Source organism: Cebidichthys violaceus, unplaced genomic scaffold (assembly GCF_023349555.1).
Source record: "Cebidichthys violaceus isolate CVI_PGR_0920_01 unplaced genomic scaffold, fCebVio1.0.p SCAF_5, whole genome shotgun sequence".
Taxonomy (NCBI): domain Eukaryota; kingdom Metazoa; phylum Chordata; class Actinopteri; order Perciformes; family Stichaeidae; genus Cebidichthys; species Cebidichthys violaceus.
The window spans coordinates 14407838-14431034 of NW_027176705.1; the positions used below are offsets into that span (position 1 = coordinate 14407838).

The 23197-nt window shown below is 42.9% G+C and overlaps 1 protein-coding gene across 1 annotated transcript in view; it reads right to left on the reverse strand.

Annotated features, from left to right (window-relative positions):
- LOC137887360 (protein diaphanous homolog 3-like) overlaps positions 1 to 23197 on the reverse strand; it is a 145421-nt gene that overhangs the window by 48480 nt on the left and 73744 nt on the right. Inside the window, exons 22-24 of the mRNA XM_068730285.1 lie at positions 21752 to 21877; positions 17490 to 17653; positions 8510 to 8645 (exon numbers count right to left, since the gene is read on the reverse strand). Coding sequence (XP_068586386.1) covers positions 8510 to 8645; positions 17490 to 17653; positions 21752 to 21877 — 426 coding nt within the window. The remainder of the gene's footprint in view (positions 1 to 8509; positions 8646 to 17489; positions 17654 to 21751; positions 21878 to 23197) is intronic.

The window sequence follows — 23197 nt, forward strand, 5'->3', positions numbered from 1 at the left end:
ATAAGGTTTGGCCACGGGCCCTTTATCTATTTGTTCATTTTTAATTTGCACCAAGCTAATTGAAATTTAGATCATATTTAGATTGATGGTTATATCTGTAGTGGCATCTTAACCATGCCAAAAAAATGTGCATGTAGCCCAGGAAAGGGAATATTTAATTATATTTAATTTAATGTAATTTGGGGGGGGGGGGGTACTTTTGGTGGAGGGCAAAAGCTGGTCCACTATTCCCTGTATGCTGACAACCTAATGAGGACATGAAGGTGTCAAAATAAATAATTGCTTTGAAAAATATAAAAATGAAATCAAAAGCCCCCCCATTTGAGAAGATGTTTTAGTGATAATCAGTTTTAAATATTAACAGACGCAGATAGCGTTGGTCTATTTCAAATGGTATTAATGAGGACTGGGATGGCAGGCAGCGATCAACCTCTGAAGCTCGTCGCCTCCGTCAGAAGCCTACAAGCTCTCCTCCTCATCTCTGTCCAACGGAGACTCTTTCACAAGCCGTTAACTACAAACACCACAGTCACCGCGTACCGTGGGGCCTGCAAACTGAAATTCTCATCTTCTTTCATGCGCACGGTACCGCGCGGCACCACGGTGGGATTTCTGCAGACCTACAAAAACTGTCAATCAGCTCCGCGGTACACGGCCCCTTTGCAGCAAACCCACTGAAGCTCCTGTATTGAGGGCAGACGGTCCCTGGGGCGGTGGGCTGTGGTTGTGCCCAAACCCCACACGGAGCTGTGACTACAAACACACACACACATTTGGTGGATGTATCGTGGCCCACTTCCTCGCCTGCCTGCTTCTAAGCGTATGTGTGCATTTGTTGTGCTCCCCCCCCCCCCCCCCCCATTCGCAACAGCTGCATTCTTCCCCTGGCTGATGTGTGCCCAGTTCTTCATCATTACACAGAGCAGAGAGGCAGCGCGAATCTCTTCGCGACACCAACGCTGCTCGACGTCCAAATTTGTCTCCACTGCTGTGGCAATTCATCACAGGCAGCAAGCTTTACGCTTCCAACACACACACACACACACACACACACACACACACACACACACACACACACACACACACACACACACACACACACACACACACACACACACACACACACAAAAACACACACACACACACACACACGCGGATGGCACACAGGAAACACGTAAAAAGGAGCAGATCAATCTATTGCAACCTGCAGTGTGCGTCTTCACGTGTAGTACTCCGTTTGACTCCAACCCACAAGTACATGAAACACTTTGCGTGCCTCGGGAGGCGAGGAAAAAGAAACCCACTCAGATCTCCCGCCTCAGGAATATACAGGAGCAAAAACAGTCCAATTTTACACATCAATCAGGAGCAACTCCGACAGGCCGGGACAGGGAAACGACTTTATAGAATGTAGACAAGAGGTGCTTTCAGAACAGCCGAACTCTGGGAAAAATCACAACATATTTATACACTGACGCCCACATGCTCGCAAACTTAGAGAGAGATCACAGACGTGCCACGTGGATAGTAATGGAGGACGAACACACGGCGGAGGGATATTAGTCAGGCTAGTCGCTGTGAAATGGGTTTGAAGCAGTCGTTCAGCTTGTGGAAGGTGGCGCTGAGGAGGACGTGGCACGAGAACAAAGACTAGTGAGAGGAACGGGACAGTGAGGAGTGGGATCCCGGCTTTGGCAGCAGAGCCGCTGATTGGTGCTTTGATGTGCACAATTCGCCTGCCTATTTGTATTCCGCTGCATCTGGGTTCAGAGCTCCCGTGACAGGCGTGCAATGTGCACAGAGGCTTTTTGCTTTAACTTGAAAAAAAACAACAAAAAAAAAAACATGAAGACACTCTCACAAACCAGTCCAGGCCTTACTGATGTCTATTTAAAGAACAGTTAGAGTGTCTACCTTGTCTTCACATCTTTGTCATTACGACTCTACAGTAAGCTATTTAGTAGTGACAGACAGCAGGAAGTGAGCCAAATGAGCTCTAATGTGAGGTGTGTAGCTTGACTGCCCTCTTCGTTGGGGGGGAGATCAACTAAAAAGAAAAAAAAGCAGAAAGGTGTTTACTCTGCAACAAAACAAAAAGAATAAACTCTGTGAGAAGAACCAAGACAAAGAGTACCCTTCACCTCTGGGAAGAGGCTGTAGTTATCCTCCCGTCTGTGGTGAAACTTCAGCCATCTATCTAATCAGAGTCTGCTCAGAGTGAGGTTTTCCATTGTACATGCAGCCTTGCGAGTGTGTGTGTGTGTGTGTGTGTCTGTCGATGTCTACGCTCTATTCAGACCCGGACCGATGCTTCCCGCCACTTTACTCAACAGCGTGCCGCACTTATCATCAGGACAATGGGCCGGTCGTGGCGGCGTGTAGCAGAGGTGGGCCGGAGCAAGGCGAGAAATAGGGTCAATTGGGCTGCGATGGAGAAGCTTACGAGAGAAAATGACATGCCTGAGTACAACGAATGCAGGCCGACCACCTCGTACCCGCGGACACTTAGAAGACAAATGGTGCAATAAGGCCGGTCAGCCCCCCCCATCCCTCCCCCCTCTCTCTCTCTCTCTATTGAATACTCTGTGTTCTACTTCACTGACAATTTGAGCGGCAAGTAGCCAAACCATTCACTGGATGATGAATAGAGATGTATAAATGACAACCGCGCATCATAACTAGCTAATACATATTGTGATAGGTTACTGCTGGTCATCCTCGCAACTGAAGGACAGAAAAAAATATTTATATATTCAGAATTCGAATCATGTTTGCTGCAAGTAGAAGTCTTCATGCGTCCGCAGTGGCACAACATGACCTAATCAGCTGTGATAAATCCATGAATTCATAGATATACCCCATAGAATTATCATAGACCCTTTAGAACTGCTCCCCACCCCGGGGTCAGGACTCACACAAGGGTTTCTATATCATCAAGAAAAAGAAAAGAACAGAGTTGTTTGATTTTCAACTTTTCCCGAAGGTTTGCTTTTTTCTTTGTGGTATGTAGTGTATAGTTTCACAAAAAAAAAAATCTATTATATTTCTATAGTTTTACAGCTTCAGGACCCTAAAAATGAATAAGTCAGTCAGTCTGTGAAAATCCCAATATCTGTGCATTCTACAGTATGATGATGATGATGATGATGATGATGTGACATCGTGTAGAGATGTCACAAGCTGGAAATGTTTGAACAAGAGCATGTCAGCAATCTGTTGAAATGTTACCGTTTGTAGCTTGTATGCTCTGTTGCACAGATGTTATGTTAGTACAAAGTCTGGATAAAATGGATTTCAGATAGGAATCAGAATAATGTTGGGAAAATGAGAGGAGAAAAGAACTGTAATTTGAGTCAGTCCAAGAAAGATCAGGACACCATGACGGATGAATAAGGCAAGAGGTGTTTTTTGTGCATCCCCAAAAACAACAACAACAAAAAAAAGTGATTTCTTTTCTTAGGTAAGAGGACACAAGCAGGTCCGGCTCCAGACACAAAAATACAGCAGAGCAAATTACATCAAACCCCCTCACACAAGAGAAACTGCACCCGCTCTGCACCACCAACTAGTGGTGACGGCGTGCTTCTTCCACACCCTGTGCAGCACGGTGGCCCTCCGGGAACATGCTACAACACAGTTGGGTTCAACAGACTTTTATTTATACCTTTCACACCATACAGACCAGAGCAGACATGTTTTTGATTCCTCCAAGTTCACACCGTCACACCTCATGGAACGCAGCTGTCCCACACTCAGCGAATCGTTAGCCTTGTTGCTCACAGCAACACAGTGGACCCACTGTGCAGTGGGTTTAAAAAAAAAAAAAAAAAAAAAGACACCGATACAATCCCAACCAAAGCTGTGAGTTGATGATAACACTAAAAAGGTATGAGCAATAGAACAGCATCACATGTAAACCAACTAAGTGAGCGCCACTATAGTACCAAGTCATGGTACAAGAACTATCTCAAGAGAAGATACAGTATACAAATGTTTTGCTTTCTCCATCTCCCTCTGTTTCTTCTGCCCCGTCTACGCTCTTAGCATCTTTGCATGCAGGGCTGCATCTCTCGCTGTTCTTCTATTTGACGTCTTAATAGTTCATCGCTTGTAGCCATGTAGGGAATGTTAAATAAAGCTCTGATGTGTAATTTGTCGCTCCACAAACATTCCCGCTCCCGGCCTACCCTGGGAGTTAATGCAACAGATTTGTCATACACAAGCCAGGCACAGCTAGAGAAGGAGGGAAGGGAGAGAGAGGGGGGGAGAAAAAACCTATTCAATCTGAATTTCAATCTCCATAGGGCCCTATGCAAATGTATGCAAGCTGATGCTCTCGCTCTCTCAGGCTGCCAGAACACACAGTGCAGGCGGCGAAGCCAGGCTGCATATTATTGTGTCTGGAGGTGCCCAGTTTGTGTGGCAGGTAAGTGAGGCCGAGGCAAATGAGAAGCAAACTGGGAGTAGCTCACATTGCGGGAATACATAAGCAGGCGAAGCCGAAACCAAACTAAATGCAGATACCTGTAGCGAGTAAAGAAGCTCAAATCCATTTTGATCATTTCCTCCAGGAAAAGCCCTCCCCCTTCCTCCCCCCCCCCCCCGTCTCTCATTGCTGTGCCCTTCAGCATAATGTGGACGTGCAGCCTCTCTGGGGCTTTTTAGGGAATTGATGGATAATCAGATGATTACACAGAAAATCTCCATTGAGGACAATCCCGCCTGACAAACAAAGAGAAAGCTCTTTAGTTAATAAATAGGCTGAGAGACAGACAGGGTGAGAGAGTGTGAGACAGAGAGAGCGAGAGAGAGTGAGTAAATCCTGTCCTGGGTTGGCAGCACAATACCAAATCTCTATCACATATTAATTTCATCCCAACAGTTCGTGTGTGTGTGTGTGTGTGTGTGTGTGTGTGTGTGTGTGTGTGTGTGTGTGTGTGTGTGTGTGTGTGTGTGTGTGTGTGTGCGTGTGCGTCGTACATTGCCAGAAACATCACTTCTTGAGGATGTCACTGAGTTTGCCTTTAGCTTCATCTAAATTTGAGCGTATCTAAATACATTTCAAGCTCCAGGCATATTTGTATAAGCCTTTCTGACAAAATTGGGCTGAAGTTTATTCTCATGATTTTCTTATTTCCCCAACTTCTTTTTCTGAATTAAAAAAAAAGTTTGCGGTGAAACAACTCGACACACGAGCAAGTCCAAGCTGTCAATCTAAGCGAGTACCAAAGTGAACATACGAGAGGTTCAGGACACTGAAACAAACATTTTGTTCTTTGACAATGATGAATAAAATGATTTTACTGCCAAGTTGAAAACAAACTGATATAAATGAAGTGCAAATATGAAACCCAAAGTCTTTATATTCATCCGCTTTAATCCAATATTTTAAGAGGCAGCAATTACTGCTGTGTATTGTCATCTGCAATTATTCCCATTCTTCCTTCTCCGTTTAGTTTCATGGTATCTAAATTCTTGATTTAATTGCTGTCAGGATTCTGATTCGGCCACTCCGGGGCTTTGCCATAGTTGGTTTTTAAACCAGTTTTGCTGGAAATTAAAGTCACAGTTCTCTTAAAGAGTCCGGCATGTTTCTTTTTCACCCTCTACCTTCACACCTTTACAAGCCTTTCAGCGGCCGTCTGCTGAGACGCCTCTGCCACAGCGTGATGCTGCCACCAACATGCTTCATGCTGGGGAGAGGCTTTTGTGCCGATGTTACATGCAAATACTGCATAAATGATAGCAGACCATGGGGTGAACGTATATTAAAAGGCGATGCACGTCACTCCCTCTCCCTCACACAGCATATTATAGAAAAATATTAAAAAGCAAAAAAAAGAGCGGATTGAAAGTGAACAAAACAAAATGACTACAGCTTGGATATTTTGTCGTATATTTGAAATGTGACGTTTTAAACATGAATTATTGATACAGGTAGAAGAAGCACTTTCTCCGGCTATGGTATCTGCCAATAACTGCAGACACAGAGCCAAGTCTCAAACACATCCGCAGACCGTTCACATTGATCCGTTCACATTACCAAGCCTTCCTATTATAAACACAACCCACACAACACCGGCCTACCGGGAGAGGCTTTTTCTTTTTTTTTGGCTTCTACCCTGTTGCTGGTATTTTCAGATAACCACAGCATGACAGAGGCTGAGACTCAGCACACACTGCTGGATCAACCAACAGAACATAACCCCTTCACCAGATTCCTGTTCATTAAATTTCAAATGGACATGACCCTTCATTTGGAGGAGCCCAGCACCGTAAAACTTCAGGCGTTCTGTGGCAAACGGTGGCAATTGAGGGACGTCCAGACGAGAGCGAACGGAAAATGGAGAGGTTTGTATTCTGTTTCAGCCAAGAGAGGGATTGGTTTTGGCTTGTTAGTACGCTCACAGCGACACTTTGGTTCTCTGCTCTGCACCCTAGCGTCTCCAGAAGTTCTATGGTGGCTGGCATAGTCATGGTAGCTGTAGATGGTGGTGCAGGGCTGGGAATGCCAAGCTCAACTGCTATGCCAGCCTTGGCTTTGGCATTGGAACATGGGTCTGGAGGCTGCACTGTTGAACAAGTTTATGGCATCAGCGGTGCTCCAAAGGGGAAGGGGAACAAACTAAAAAACAACCTGCAGTTGGAACCAGACGCTCTGGCATAAGGTAAACATTGACTTTTTTTTTATTGCTATGTCTGAACCTGCTTGGTAAATAAAGTTATCACTCGAGCTACATCACACCTGAGGGCCACAGCAATGGGAAGGGTTTGAAAATAACTTCTTTTTTTTTTATACATATACTCCCTAAATGTCTACTGACATTATACAAGCATGCGTAACGAACACCAAGTGCAAAAGCACAAACCAGCTCGCTGAAAAATAGGCAAAGTCGACATCAATACAGGATGTAATCAGTAAACGATTGATCCAGCGCAGAGAAACATCAAAAGGAGACTTACTACATATTTTTGATAACTAAATACCAAATTTTCAAAGCAAAAGCAGATGTCTGTTCACAACCCAACATACTCTTATCAGCAATAAACATATTGATCAGAAAGCCAGGAAGCTTCTTCTCAGGAACAGGTGATAAACATGAACATGCAGTAATAGAGTGAGCTGTGTTGGATGGAACGTGTGCTAAAACAACGCATGGGGCTGCATCGCTACCAGTGAGACGTGACATGGTACCCAGGAAGTCACGTTTGAGTGACGGACGGGTCTTCACAACTGTGTCAAGTCATCCCGGTGACAATCGCTTGACCTTTTGTTGCAACAATTACGGGGTAAACGGCAGAAACACGTTGTCCATTAGAAGGTAATATACCAGGAAGGTGCGCTTGAATGTGTCCGATTGGACACCACAGCATCTCGATGGATGACTTCACATTGCGGTCAACACATTTCTTTTTCTTTTTTTTCCCCAAACGTGGCTAATTCTGGTCAGAACTTGGCTTGAAAACATTTCTGAGACCTATTATTTCTTAGTACCTTCTTAAAATGTCCTAACTTGGTATGTTATTGCTCTCCTGCACAAATTGTGACAAGCATATTTATAAACTCAATGGATCAGGAGGGGGGGATAATTAGGGTACAGTTGTTAAGCCTAACTATTCGTAGAAGCCAGCAGATTTCTGTCTTTAGGCGAATGATTCTCCACGCAGCATTTGGCTGCATTTTTATGACAACCTAGCAGCTGAACACCTAAGTTAAACCTTAATGTGAGCGTATGAACAGCAATTGTGATCGTGGACTTCACCCATCTCCCGTATTGGACTGTGTCATAAAGCTCTGCTCACTCAAGAAGAGTAACTCACTGGGTGGATTGTGGTTACAGAGGCTGTCCTTCAACCAACTGACCTCGGGTTAAAGGCCACTTAAACAATCATCTATCCTAGTCAAGTGTCTTGTGATGACACATTGCAGCCCTAAAATCCTGACGACTGCTGCTGTCCTTGGCCAGCTGTGTCCTGTGACCTCTCAAGCAAGAGGTGAACATCTATACTTGGATCAATGACCAATCAATAATAATAATAATAATATCACCCTTTAAATTCCGATGTCGAAATGGCTGCACGTCAAGAACCATGTGTGTCCACAAATCAAGGGAAAGCAACACAGTGTGAAGGTTGCCTTAATATGACACAATCACACGACCCAGAGTGAGCAGAGCATGTCTGGTTTAACATTCTATGCTGTTCATCACTGGGAAACTGCATTTGAGTCGGTCAGAACTAATACAAGTCAAGACGGAAATTCTGACATAGACCGAGATACATATTTAAAAAAAAAAAAAAGAAGCTTTTTTTTATGTTCTCTTTCAATATCACACAACTGTCAATTTATTACTGAATTGTGAGATAATAGGTGTCTCCTCTAATCCATTCAAATGGGACTTATGTTTCCTCGCTAAATGAGAGTCATTGTCTTGGAATGATTCCTCGCACCATTTGATTTTCACCCAGATTGATTGAGCGCACAGACGGACTGAACAGGTCTCTCTACCTGCGTTGACTTCCAGCAACCTCCTCTTCTTCTGCTGTCTCTCCTGCTTTTCACGCTCAGCCTTCTCCTTTGCCGCCCGCGCTCTCCTCTGTTTCTCCTCCGTCTCCCTCCGCCTCAGGTTTTCCTTCAGTGCTTGCTGTGGGAGGGGAAGGGGTGAGAAGAAAGTGAGAGAAAGATAGAAAAAAGGAGAACACCAGACAGATTGCTAAGTGGGGTTAATTACAGCCTGTCAAAGGCAGAGGCAGCTGTCAAACACCAAAGACATCTTCATCATACAACATTAATAATGTCAGATGAGGCTTCTAAGGTGGATTGCCAGCCAGACACGAAAAAAAAAAAAAAAAAAAACCTTGACACCAGAGATCCATAGAGATGGAGTGATGGAACAATGACGTAAAGACGCGAGTAGAGCCTGCAGCAGGTCTATTATTTTCCTTTCTAATTTTGACTCTTTCCTAACCTGACCCGCCAGATGGTGTGTTACACAGAACCATCTGAGAAGCCGTCACTGGGAACCGTTTGGAAAAGGGCAGGCTCTTTTAAAAATGCTTGGCAGATGCTTGGATGAGCCATATGTCAATCAAACTCTTGCCGTAGTCAGCTGGGGAAAAAAAACATTGGTACCATCAAGAAAAGCCTTCGGCACGGTTCTTCATCTTCTCTCAATGAAGAAATATTCTCCAGTTCTTATATAACTGATAATATTGCAGCATCTAAGCTCACCACTTCAGCAGCTCCTCACAGGGCGCTGATTAGACGGTGCACTGGCTTCCCGGTCAAAAAGGCGTTACTTGAAGCCTGATAAGATGGATCGTGGTGTGATGCGATCCCGCGATTCTAGCATGATCTCATGACATTGTGAGAATCTCACTACTAGCACGGTAAATGGATTAAAAAAAAATAATACATATATTTATTCACATTTTCTAGAGATTATGAAAGCTCCGTTTGGATATTTTGCTTGTTGTCTTCTTGCTTTTCACTCTACAGTCTTTATCCCTGGTAGCATCACCGTAGAAGACAAGAAAAAAATGTGGGAAAAACATTCCCATGTGTTTAAAAAATATATACTAACAATATAAAATGTACAAAGTATGAAAAACAAAACGTATGCAACAGTGCGTGCATTAGAGCGTCTATGTATGGAGTATGCGTTAGGGTCAGTAGGACAGCGTCAGCGTCACCCGGTGGCTACCGAGTCAGTCAACAGCAGATGACCTCGGTAACAATGCTAACAGCGAAACGATTCAGGCTGCACAGCAGATGAACTGAACACAGGTCACAGGTACTTCTGTGTGGGAAGATGTTGACGTCTACCACACTAATTGCTCTAAGTCTAAACAAAATTCACACTTAAAACCAGCTGATTTTATAGAAGGTGACAGATTTTATGTAAATTACAAGAATAATTAGGAAACTTTCCTGTACTAATAGACTTATACTGAGTTATTAACAACAAACCTGGAATTTAATTCGGAAAACTGAACGTGTTTAGAGTTATACAAGTACTGGTTTTAAAAACGTTCCGATTATTGATTGCACGTACGGTATTGCACATATGTACAGTACTAATTATAAATCATATTTGTTAATGCTGATGTTAGGTTGTAATCGTTGCCCAGCACTAATATATATATATATGTAAATAATATCAGCAGTACAGTACATCAGCCACTGTGGATACAGGCTCTATAATCCCTGTGCCAAAGGGTTGTTAAACTCACAATCGTGTCAATAGCTCAATAATGCCACAGCCCAGAGATGCACTGCATATGATTTAATAGAGTGCTAGCACCATCGCCATCCTGATCAATAGCCAGTCACTTAAAGAAAGGGAGTCTGGGCTTTCATCAAACACCCAACTCCTCCTCCTCATCGTCTCGCCTCCTCCTGTGTTATTCACACAGCCCGGCTTGACAGGCAGGTCAGTGAAAGAATAGTAATGCTGGACCACCATTAAGAAATGCGCACAAATGTGTAGTACATTGAAAACCACACAATAGAGAGGGTCAGTCACTTATTGAGGCCCACTGACAGCCTCTTATTAAGTCTGCATACAAGTGACCATTGCTGGAAATGATTGCTGGAAATGATATGGTCAACTTGAATTCAAAACAAATCAGTGTAGTTAATTCGGCATCAACAAGCCACAAGAAATATAGAGGAACGACAACTTCAATAAACTCTAATGTTAAAATTATTAATAGTAGGTGTGTACCAGTAACAGTATACAATAATCTCAGAACCCTGTGTTCTCTATGGTCGAGTAAAGCTGCATACGTTGTATCCTATCCAATAGATCGGGGGTCACTAATAGGCGGACCTCGGTCCGGATCCGGACCCAGATGCTGTCCTAACTGGACCCGGACGTATAATGGATGGATAATTGAGAATTATACATTTTTGGCGAAGCGCTTCTATTTTAACCTGCGCAGCTTTTCTAGCCTTTACGGCACTTGTCCAGCAGTCCAGGAAACACACCGACCAATTGCATGCGTTAAATCATCTCACGTGGCGCTACTCAGCCAACCGAATATGGGTACATCCCAAGTCTCTTAATTGCATCCCCGTTTCCCTCACTTGCGTCTTAGTCCCTCCCACCAGGGATGCAAGGAGAGACGCAAGGAAACCATGCGAGGAGAGAGGAAACGAGGAAATATGTTTTTAGAGACATGAGACGTCCTTTCCTCAGTTGCGTCGCGTGAAGCAACGTCTGTTTCTGATGACGGCGGCTCGGATCACAGCTGGAGAGACTTTTGAGAAGTTTGTGACTGTACACATAATCACTGTACTTAATAATAGTAACTAATAAAGACACAGTAATCATCACTGCCAGAGTAAAGCTGTGTTCTCTCTGTAGCCTGTTAAACAAACTGTGTTCTGTTTATAAGCGCAGGATCGATTTCTACCGACGCAATGCGTTCGTCTTATTTATGATTTGCGTCTGTACGTCTTGAAATTTGGATTGTGACGTCATTATTAATTAGCCCTGAATACGATTATGGTTTCTCTTGAATACTGACATTAATTTATTAGGCTCAATGTTTCAGGTTAAACTGAAATGACATAACTCATCAAACCCGACACTCGCGTGACGGAATGAAACAATGATAAATGATGTAAAAAGTGTTTCGCCTATCCAGCTCTCTCTGACTTTAATTGTATTCATCATAAAAGTTATTGAGGAAAATATCAGATCATGGAAAGACAAATCTTTCTAATAAATGAAGAAAGTTGTTTGTGGTCCTTTTGTTGTTCAGTCTACAATGAACACATATTTAAACCAGACGGTGAATCAGAAAACTAATCAAATATAAAGCTTGAGTTTAATCTACGATCTGTGTTAAACTCCAGTGATGTTGAGAACAATCTGATCAGTTCAGTCAGCTGCAGCGTCCAATCAGATAACTGATGAACAATGAGGGGGCGTGTCGGCCGTTAAAACACTTCCTGGACGGCTGTTCTGGTGCGTCCTCGCTCCTCAGAGCAGCAATAAGAGCTTTGGGACGGCCGTCAATATGGCGGAGCAGAACAACTTCCGGTTCAAGCGAGGAAATGACAAATAAGAGACTTGGGATGGGACCCAGTGTGTATTCCAAAATGCATCGTGAGTCGGGTGAAATTTACACAGACAGGGGAGAGAGAGAGAGAGAGAGAGAGAGAGAGAGAGAGAGAGAGAGAGAGAGAGAGAGAGAGAGAGAGAGCAGTGGGAGAAGTAATTGAGTCGGAGAAGCAATTTCACATGGCGTGTTCTAAAAAGAGAAAAGTGGACCGCGAAAACAGAGCTTTTAACAAAGAATGACTCTTATTTGTTCATTCTTCCTGCTGGCACGACAAAAGCACTCTGTCTCATATCTTCAGAGACCGTGGCCATTATTAAATGCGCCAATGTGAAACGCCACTACCAGACCAAACATAAATCTTTAGAGCAAACATACCCACTCCAATCTGAACGGGGGGGCAAGATGTTACGATGGGTAGAGATTGTTTATTATAAAGTTGACTGAGACCGTTATGATGTGAAATGGACTCAACAAAAGGGAAGAAGAAAGTTAACTCCAGCCACACACTTTCATTTTCATTAATTTTTCTAAAATCAAGCACTTTCTTCTAAATATGGAAGTTTTTCAAAAGTTCTCTTTTGTGTATTTTATTTTTAGATGGAGCCGTTATTTCACTTGAAATGAGAGAAAAACATTTATTTATGTATTTCTATGTATTATTTATAATCCATCCAGTTAAATGTGAAAACTGAGAATAATAATTGTTAAAATATAATTGATGTGTACTTTCTTTATTTGACAGTTGTTGACTACACAGAGACGTTGTTACTACTAGGCTTCTTGAATATATATATATATATATATATATATATATATATATATATATATATATATATATATATATATATATATATATATATATATATATATATATATATTCAATTTTAATTGAATATTCCTGCAATAGATGCTCCACGTCCGCATACCGTGACCTTTCACTGAAGAATTGGGTTTTTTGGGGGGTTTTATGACTACAGCGACCACAGTGGGATTCCAGCCTGTTGGAGGCTTTGCAGGCATATAATTCAAACAACAATTATTTAAACCTACTCACATGAAAAGACAATAGCCGCTAACGACACTGATGAGTACCATTCAGCAGGTTTAGAGAAATGCAGCAGAAGAGAGAGTGCTGCAGAGGAGAAGAAGAAGAAGAAGAAGAAGCTGAATACCAAATGACTGATACACATGGAAGCTGTTCAGAGCTCTATTTCCAAATGAAACCAACTCCTCCACAAAATTAACTTTGATTTAATGTAATGAAACTGCCAGTTGCCTGTGGCAACCACTGACTCACAAATGACTATATTCTTAATGGGCATCCAATCTGGTGAATTACGGGTGGAGAGAATGAGGGAAAAGAAAAAGAAAAGGACAAGAGCACCGACACATAATACATTTCCAAATAGGAACAATTAAGTGATTCCAGGTTAGTATTCAGCTGTGATGGCTGCCTAATGTGAATTTAGTCAAAACTCGGACACTCCTCCTCTTTACTATCAAGCGGCTCTCTCACTGAAAAGTCAAATTCAATTACTAAAAGAGAATGAAAACATTGTTGCACTAGAACAACAACAACAACAAGAAAAAAGAGCCGTCGCTACTCTCAGCCGAAACCGTTTGATACGGACAGCGAGCTACTCAGTGGTGAAATCAGTGTCGTTTACCTCACAGATTGGACTGTTCATTACTTAAATGTATCAAGATGCCCAACAAACCTATGATGCAACCGACAAGGTTGCTATGACATTAACAATTGTAATCAAATAATGATACGGACCATCTTATTGAGACGTTTCACGTAATTTCATTAAACAGGACTCTAAGGCCATGTTAGCGTCTTTGTGAAGCTATACTTTGGCACAGTGGTGCTTTGAGCTCAATGATAACGCATCACAATGGCCATGTTAACGTGCTGAAGCTTTCTCTAGCAGGTATAATGTTGTTCACAGTCTTAGTTTAGTGTGATAGCATGTTAGGAACTCAAACTTATTACAATTCATCCCGGGAGGAACATGAACGCCTGGACCAATAATTCCTAACAATCCATGTTAGAATTGCTGAGGTATTTCAATGAAAACCAAAAATGTCCACCTACTGGTGGCACTTGAGGGAAAGTAATCACCCAAGTCATCAGAATGTCTTGAGATCTTTCTCTCAATAAGTGAAAACTTTGAACTGCTGTGCAAGAGTAAAGGCAGAGCATCGCCACAGTCATTAGCAGTTTAACCTATAGTTGTGAGGAGATTTCAATTTCAACCGCTAATGTCACCCTCATGGTGGCGTTAAAGGAACACCAGAGGCGGTGAGATTCATCCTCTTGAGACCATGAATGCCTGTACAGAATGTCATGACAATCCATGGCAAAGTGTACGAGTTAATTCAGTCTGGTCTCAAGTGGCAGACGGACTGATCAACCAGAATAACAGACAGAGCCATTCCTGACGCCATGGCTGGAAAGAGATGGCAGGTGGTTTCAGTGGCATGGCTATGCAGATCTACAGAGGTCTGTGGAGGCAAACTCTTATTTAAACCTGGACACTTTGCTGCTGCCAGCAGCCGGGAAAACACTGATGAGTCAATAACGGGTCAATACAACAAGTGGGCCTGCTTAAGAGGATCACTTTTAAAACTGAGGATCACTCTCACTGCACACAGGGAAAAAGAACAGCTGAAGAACATTACAAAACATCCTTGTTAAAAGTAAAGAAAAAAAAAAGGATATGATCACAGCCAGCACAACATGGCCATGCTGTCCTCTTAAATCACAGAACCAATTAGCGATCTTAGAACAATAGAATTAAAAGAGTCTGTGTGGACATTAACGAACTGCAGCGAACATAAAAAGTTAATTTTGAACACATGCGAGGCCGGGTTCATTTGTTTGTAAAAAAAGATGAATTCAATATTGAAGGCAAGAATGATCTAACTAGTGAAAAACAAGAACTTTGATTTTGAGAGATAGTGAAGACCCTGAAACTACAAAGTGATGAAGAGTCATGTGATGTTTGCCTTATGACAAAGCATTCATTGTTACTGTAATGTGTAGAGAGAGAGAGAGAGAGAGAGAGAGAGAGAGAGAGAGAGAGAGAGAGAGAGAGAGAGAGAGAGAGAGAGCTCTCTGAGGAAATTGCCCTCCACTCTCCTTCATCACTGCAGGTCTGCTTCCCCCTCCTCCTCTCCTGGATGTCCGCCATTAGACATGCTCAATTGGATTCCTGTCAGATGTGCGGCCTCGCCCTGGGTCTCCTTCCTACGGGTGACTGAGCATATATTGTGTGTGTGTGTGTGTGTGTGTGTGTGTGTGTGTGTGTGTGTGTGTGTGTGTGTGTGTGTGTGTGTGTAAAAAGCTAAGCAGTCTTCCCTATAAAATAAAATAAAATAAAAATAACGCAGACACAAAATGACAGACGCGCTCAAACAAACATGCGCAGACGCACATTATGCAGGCAACGTGCCCACAGTCCAAGGCTCAGTTCGCTTGAGGCAGTGGTCTAGAGACAGCCTGCACCTATTAGCACTGGCCTTGGCACAGCAGAGTAAAGGCTGACACAGATTTGAGCGAGAGGTTACGGCGCTGAGATTTACTGTATGCCTACGTTCATTGACCTAGCCTTGGCTCCTCACAAGTTATGTCTGTGTGATGTTTCCATCTGAACAAATTGTTGACCCAACGGAGGGAAATAAATAGCTACCTTGGGAGTTTCGAACCATATAATGCCAGTCTTTATAACACTTGGCTTGTTCACCTTTCACCAGCAGAGTCATTAACCGGTATGTTTGGTCAGAACACAAACGCTACAGCAGAACTCAAGCCTGAACCGTGGAGCTGAAATGAAAAGGATCACAGCTGCCATACGAGACATACATTCGTGCCAATAGCGCATGTTGGCATCAGACGAATGCATGGAACATATTGAGGTTTGTATCTTTTACCTCTGGGTCTGATTCATATCTGAATACAGGCAGTGATGAACCGGAATGTGGCTATTAAGGTGAGAGGTCCTGGTTTCTTCGAGCCTGTGGAGACTGTGTAGATACCGAGGTCACTTTAGTCTCAGGTTAGATGGTACAGTAGCCAGCATATCAGGATAGGTGGCAACTAGAAGTGCGAGGATGTGAATTTGATCATAAAAGGGAAGAGGGCAGTGCTAATTAAATATTATTGCACGTGTAGCTTTAAGTGAAGGTGCTAATGTGAAAGCCGGACACTGTTAATGGGGTGTGACCTTGTTAGCAGTTGGCTTAAACACGGGTCCCAGATCACACAGGGATATTCTTCAAGATATTCACAAACTGTACTCACTATATGTACTTGTAATGCTTCACAGCTCGTATTTTTTATCAAGTTTCTACTAATAATATCTGGAAAGCCTAATAAAAAAAGATCGTCTCAGGAGTGATGGTCGTTAGTTTAGCGGTCTAAAAGGTTTACAGGTTGCTGTGTATCTGGATAATGAGGTAGACGGGGAGACCTATTTATATTTAAAAGCGGTCAGACTCGTACATTGTGTACAGTACACTTGAAATGTCTACATCAGACGAAAAATACATAAAGCAAAAGCTTTGGAGTACAATAAAATCTAAAAGGCATAACTAATGACTGTGCAGGAAAAAAAAAGGCAAAGCGGCATGAAATCCATCTGTGCGTGTGAGGTAGATGTTAAGTTGGGGGTAGGGCAGGAACTTTAGTGGGCTAATTAGCTGCTATTATCTGTCGCACCCAGTGGCCTGTGCCACTAATCCTGCTGATTAAACACAGTGGGTCTCCACAGCTCCACAGCAGCGGCACACTGATAAGGCCACAGAGCTCAGCCATGACATAAATGTCGGGGTGAGACTGGACTACACAGGACTGGCACTGTTCGGCCTTGCTTAATACCACGGGACGCTGATGTGAGGTTCGCAAAAAAAGAGAAGTTGAGGTTCTGTCTTGATGCAGCCGGAAAAAAAAAAAAAGAGTGAAAAGTTTGAAAATCCGACTCGATAGCGCCGTTTGAGGTTTGCTGACGTCAGCGCTGCTCATGAATACAGATGTAGTAAAGCAGGCTTATATTTTCCCAGAATATATGTAGACCTGAAACTCAAAGTGATTGTTAATTATGCCTTATATAAAGGCTTAATGGAACACCAGTCCACATGAATTGGCACTCCAAGACCTTTTAGTTTAACAGGTGTTAACTTAATGTATCTACATTTACGTATGTGTCACAATTTCAGTAAATTCTTTCAAGAGCCGACAAATTAACACGCCTCTGCAACATGCAATTAAAGGCGCATAAATGAACCTTCTTTTTCCATGTCAAAATGTAATCAAATACCTCCTGTAATGCAAAACATACCAAGGCAATCAAACAAGCCTCGGCCACCGAATGTCAACATTTACAGCGGCGGGTTAAACGGTGCGGTATACTCACGGCGAACATGGCACGGAAGTTGCTGAGATCAGTGAACAGCTCCTCCACGGAGGTCTTCTTGGGATCAACGGCGAAGTACTCGAGCATGTTCCGATACAGCGTCTCCATGTTGCTGTGCATTATCACCAGCTTGCCGTACTGCTCCCTGGCAACCTTGCTGAAGCTGTGAGGGCCGTTGTCAAGGTCTCTGACACATCTATCACACGACAGGTGTTAATTACGTGCTGCAGAATATATATCACCCATATATATATATATATATATATATATATATATATATGACAGCAACACAGGAAGTGTGGAAGTAAATGCATTGACATTAGTCGGCGTAAGGATTTGAGGCCGGAAAACAGATTGTCAGTGGTGAACTGTGTTGTCAGTCAGGTTGCTACTACAGCGAGTTCACTGCTCTGACCGCGGTGCAGCCTACAGCATCTGTGACTCACGGCTGGCTGCCTGCAATGCGTGTTGGTTTATTTGACATGCGCAATAATAAATGCAAATATATTAACAGAAATCGGCCCAAAAAAAGAAATGAAAACATTCCACTCCGAGACCAAAATTGGGCAGATGTTACTGCACTGCAGGTTCAAACTGTTTTAACTTCAACGCTCTCTGACACTACTATTTCAAAGCCCGTCCAATCAGATCACAATTTACTGAAAAGCTTTTTTTGTTGATGTAAACGCGGCAGAAAACGAAATATATGCGCTCTCGGCACTGGTTCTGTACCGAATGTGGCAGCGAGCGCAGTCCAAGTCTGCGTATGCTTCTTCTTAGGCAGACTAACCTCGACATGTTTTTTCTTCCCCCCACTGTGTGGAGCAATTGCATGCCTTTGCACCTCAAATTATCCCAAGAATAGTGTCAAGACCTGGTCCCCACAGACATGGATATATCCTACAACACACACAGAGATCTACTGTAGCAAAAAACCAACTCATTTTAAGACTGACTAGCATGGCAGGGCATCAAAAGGTCCTCCTGGTTAACCCTGGGAAGGCGAAGGGCAGCTCTGCTATGTTGGTACATGTGTGGATGAGGACGGAGAGGTCTCAGTGTGGGAGCAAAGAGAGCGGGAACATCCTGCCTACAACCAGGGCATAATGTTAACACACACACACACACACACACACACACACACACACACACACACACACACTCTAATTGCTCTATGTAGGAATAGCAATCATTGGATTTGCTCCTCAAAAAATAACTTCATACATATATTATTAGTTCTTTTGGGTTTTATTTTCCATTTCTAAAGGCCTATCCGGAGCTTTTTTAAATAGTGACCCTGTTTAATAAAAATCAAAGCATTTGATGCATGACAGAATTAAATATGGGTTGGAATCTGCTTCTTCTGTACAAATAGATTAAAAAAAAAAAAGAATAAGTGTCCTTCAACAGTCCCCAAGTAATGACCCCAACAACCTTGTCTCATGGCAGATAAGAAGCAAAAGTGTCTCTGTGAGTGTGTGAGTGTGTGTGTGTGTGTGTGTGTGTGTGTGTGTGTGTGTGTGTGTGTGTGTGTGTGTGTTATCACAATTATGTAGGCAGCCTCTCTGGCTCCTATTGTGCCCCTTCATTACGGCTCGATTGATGGACCTATTTGACGCCTGGCCTCAGTTGAATCTGGCTGTGGCTGGGACTACCTATTCACAGCTGGGTAAATGCTGCTCAATAGGCACTGCTCCCAGATTGACTTGTCAGTAATATCCTTCCAAGCCAGGAGCTGCTGGAAAGAGGCACGAGGAAAGCCTGAGCAGGTGATGGAAAGCCAGAGAGGGAGAAAAGAATAAATAGCCCAGAGTCGCGGTTGATAAGTATCGTGGGGCGCAAAATATTTCTCCTCCTCCTGTTCCCGCTCTCCTAAAGCCGTCCCCCATTCCAGAGAAATCAGCGGTCCACTGCAGCTCATTCTCCAGAATTTCTGTTCAATCTTGCTTTCTCCCTGATCCTTTACTCTTTCCCCCTCCCCTCCATCTATTCCATCATACTATATTCTCTCATTCTTCATCTGCTCATTCTCCTTTTTCTTTTTGCTCTCCTGTTCTCATATGCCACCTTCCCAAGCTCGGCTCAGAAGTGTAACACTTGGCCAGTGCCACTAACTGTATACTCAAGTGGCGCATTAAGTGATAATGGAATTTTCAATGTCACCAATGTGACACACCGGGTTTCTCACGTTTAGATTCTGTTCATTGGAATAATGACTGTTGCCAGCATACTTCAGCTGCAGGTGAAGCCGTATCATCTTTAAAGATGCTTCTTCAGGACGAGCGGCGGAACTTCAAGAATAAAAGAGCTAATCTCTTTTCCTTTGATCCAGTACTTTCAGATATCTTATGACCTGCATGGCTGGAAATCTTCAAAGATTTGACGGAGTAATGTTCAGTAATGGTTGGGTATTCTCTAATGCGGGATGATGGGAAAATGGTTCACTTTAAAAAGCTTGATTATCCAAACACGGCTCGTCAAAATAGCAGACACAGTTATAGGTTAATAAAGTAATCGGGTTCATGATGAGTCTGAAACATTCCTGTTTTGTTTTTTATAAAAAGAATTATGTGCAACAAATTCATTCCAACTGTAAAATTATATATAATGCTTGTAATGAAATAAAAATATTTAAGGGAATCACGTAATCAATTCAAGGGTGCACAAAATCCATGCACCTATGTTGCTTTAAGGACCTTCCAGGTTGTAGGTGCAGGAAGCGATTATTACCAAGGCAACCAATAAATCTGTATTGTGCTGCTGTCAACAAAAGTTGACTACAGGTTTCTGTTAAATGCGTGGGGGGGGGGGGGATTCAAGTTCCAAAAATATGAGCTCGGCATGGAGTGTGAGGTTCTCATATGGATGGCCTCGGGGTAAATATGACATCTGAGCAGCCTAAGCTGCTACATTTGGATCCAACATGAGACCTGATGAGCGTGTGCGAGGAGCAGACTTTAGGTCTCTATGGCTTAAAATTAGAGCCTCGACGCTCAAGTGTTTTCAGTTTTATGAGAGGCTTACCGTTAGATTCCTGATTTCACTTTCGCATTCGATGGAGTTTTTGATCAGAGTTGCTAAAATTACTTTTTTTTTTTTTTTGCACGGCACCTAGAATTGCAAATCAAGGTTGTGAAAGACAGCGCTGTCAAATCCATTCTCAGTGAACCTTTCCGTGTTGCACTCAAGTTCTCTCCTAACTACTGCAGCACAAGCCATCAGTGCCTCAGCCCCCAAGGCTATCGATCAAAACTACATGAAGGAGGCTCGGTACAGGGTGTATTATTGAACACACACACACTTACACACCTGGTCTGAGACGCGCCTGTCAACCTGATCCACTGGAACTACCTCAACGAACAGTGAATAATTAACACCGCTGTCAGACAGAAATGGACAGCCGTCAACAAGTGGAGCTGAAGAGGGCAGAGAAACAATAAAAAGGGAACTTGCGTATTTATGCGTTTACTGCTTTTGTTTAATCATCATAAACTGACAATTGAATCAAACAAATTGAACTTGTTCCATCTCCAGGAACAAACAGCACTGACGTTGTGAAAGGGAAAGAGAGTGACAGACAGACGTAGGATGCACTGTCCCGGTTCTCCCTCTCCTCCTCTTCATTTTGAGGTTGCCGTCAGTGTAAAGTACCCTTCAAAAGAGAAGGCTGAAAGGGGCGCTGGTACTAAAACCTGATTATGGAACGGGACGCCACTCATGACTGGTACACATCATCGACAGTAGAAACAAATATTTTTTAGGACTGAGTGTGGGAGGACTGTCCTTTTCTTTTGCATTTCAACAGCATATTTTAATAGGCGGATCCAAATGAGTTGTACACAGTCCGTAAAAAAAAAAAAAAAAAAAAGAGATGAACATTTTAATTAGGGGGAAGAGGGGTAGAGTCACTTTTAAAGTTTAGTAGAAAGTGTCTTGGCGGGAGTCCAGTTTGAAGGCGATGGGAACTAAAGGAACACAGCCTGAGAGTTTCATTATGTAAAAGGTAAAGGTAATGTGTTCAACTGGGTGTTAAATACGCCAACGACTTCAGAGTTCTTTCCTTCATACCACTACTTTAGTTTTGAGCTGTGGATGTTTTTTCTTTTTTTGATTATTCATTAGTTATCAATACGACCTTTAACACATGAAAACTTGCCCTGCAGCCGATGCAGCAGCACAGCGTTGAATGAAAACACACCAGTTCGGGGCATTATTCAAAAATGTGCGAGTGAACGCACATTTTTGAATGCGCAAAAAGGATATAGCCATTTTAGTGAAGAACATGTCGTTGGGGTCATCGGGGGAGGAGAAAGTCTCCAGGTCTCTCTCCAGCTGCAGCAGCTGCCTCTCCATCTGCCTGAGGCTCTTTTCCAGATTCTCTGCAGACACTGACGCACGCCCACATACATCAACACACACACACACACACACACACACACACACACACACACACACACACACACACACACACACAGAAACACACCCACGTGCCAAGGAAATGTGAAGAAAAAAGCAGAGAGAGGACAACTTAATTACAGGTACAATCAAATGCATTATTATTTTGAGGCTCTGTTAGAAAAAACAACATACGCAAAAAAAAAAAAAAAAGGGAAAAGAAGAAAAGAGCGAGGCGCCGGCTCAGTAGCAAAGCATGGTTATTGTGAGTTCACACTGTGCCAGGAACACCATGGGAATAAACAATGACTGAGGAAAAAATAAACATCAAGCGAAGGCACGTTCAATACACTGCTTTTTATTATTCCGTTTGCCTCTTCTATGCTCATGGGTGCGTCGTAAACAATTATACCAGAATGCAATGCCCTTACTGACACACACACATTGTGGTGAATGTAGATGCCCGTTATGTTCAGTAACACAAATAGAGTCGTGGGTGGACCGCCCTTCATCCTTTGTCTTTAGTCCTGTCAACAGGTGCATGGATCATGCAGGTGGGAGAGCCTAACTTTCTGTTAAGTTGGTCACGGCTGACACTTTAAGCTAGCCACTGAATATAGCACATGGCTTAAATTACCCTGATTAGACCCTGCTTGACAAAAAGGCATAAGCTGCTTATTTTTAAGTAGTTTCAAATGTCCCTTGATCCTAATACATGCTTTACGAAAAAAGGAGGGGGGGAAAAAAAAGGAGAGAGAACTTCAATGTAGCTAAGCTCCTCTACTGAATTCATAGCAGCAAACCCATTTACTGACGGGGAGCAAACTGCCTCGGACTCACAAACACACAAATATGTTGATTAAATGAGTCTGCAGCAGCTGAAATTGTGCGCTTTCTCCTTGGGAAAAAAAAAAAGGAATGGAGTCTGAGTCTTGTACCAGCAGGTGAGGGTGAGCACTTCAATGCATATAGCACACAGTCACTCAGCCGGCTGAGAGCAAAAGGTAGGCAGCACCTTCCATCGACTGATGACTGAGAGAGAAGACCGAACACACTGCAGCGCCAAATAATTGCTCATACAACAATCACCACCGTCTGTACCTGACAAATACTGACATTAGTCCTTTCTACTCGTCGCATGCTTTACTTTGTCCTCAAAGTCCTATTTTTAAATTTAAATTTTTCTGCTTCTCAGCCCTGGCAGTCAATGTGAAAAATAAATAAATTAAAAAAAAACAGTTGAAGGCACTGGAAATGTCACAGCACACCGTTCCTTTAACAATCTTGCCAGAGAGTACATTATGAGTGACCAA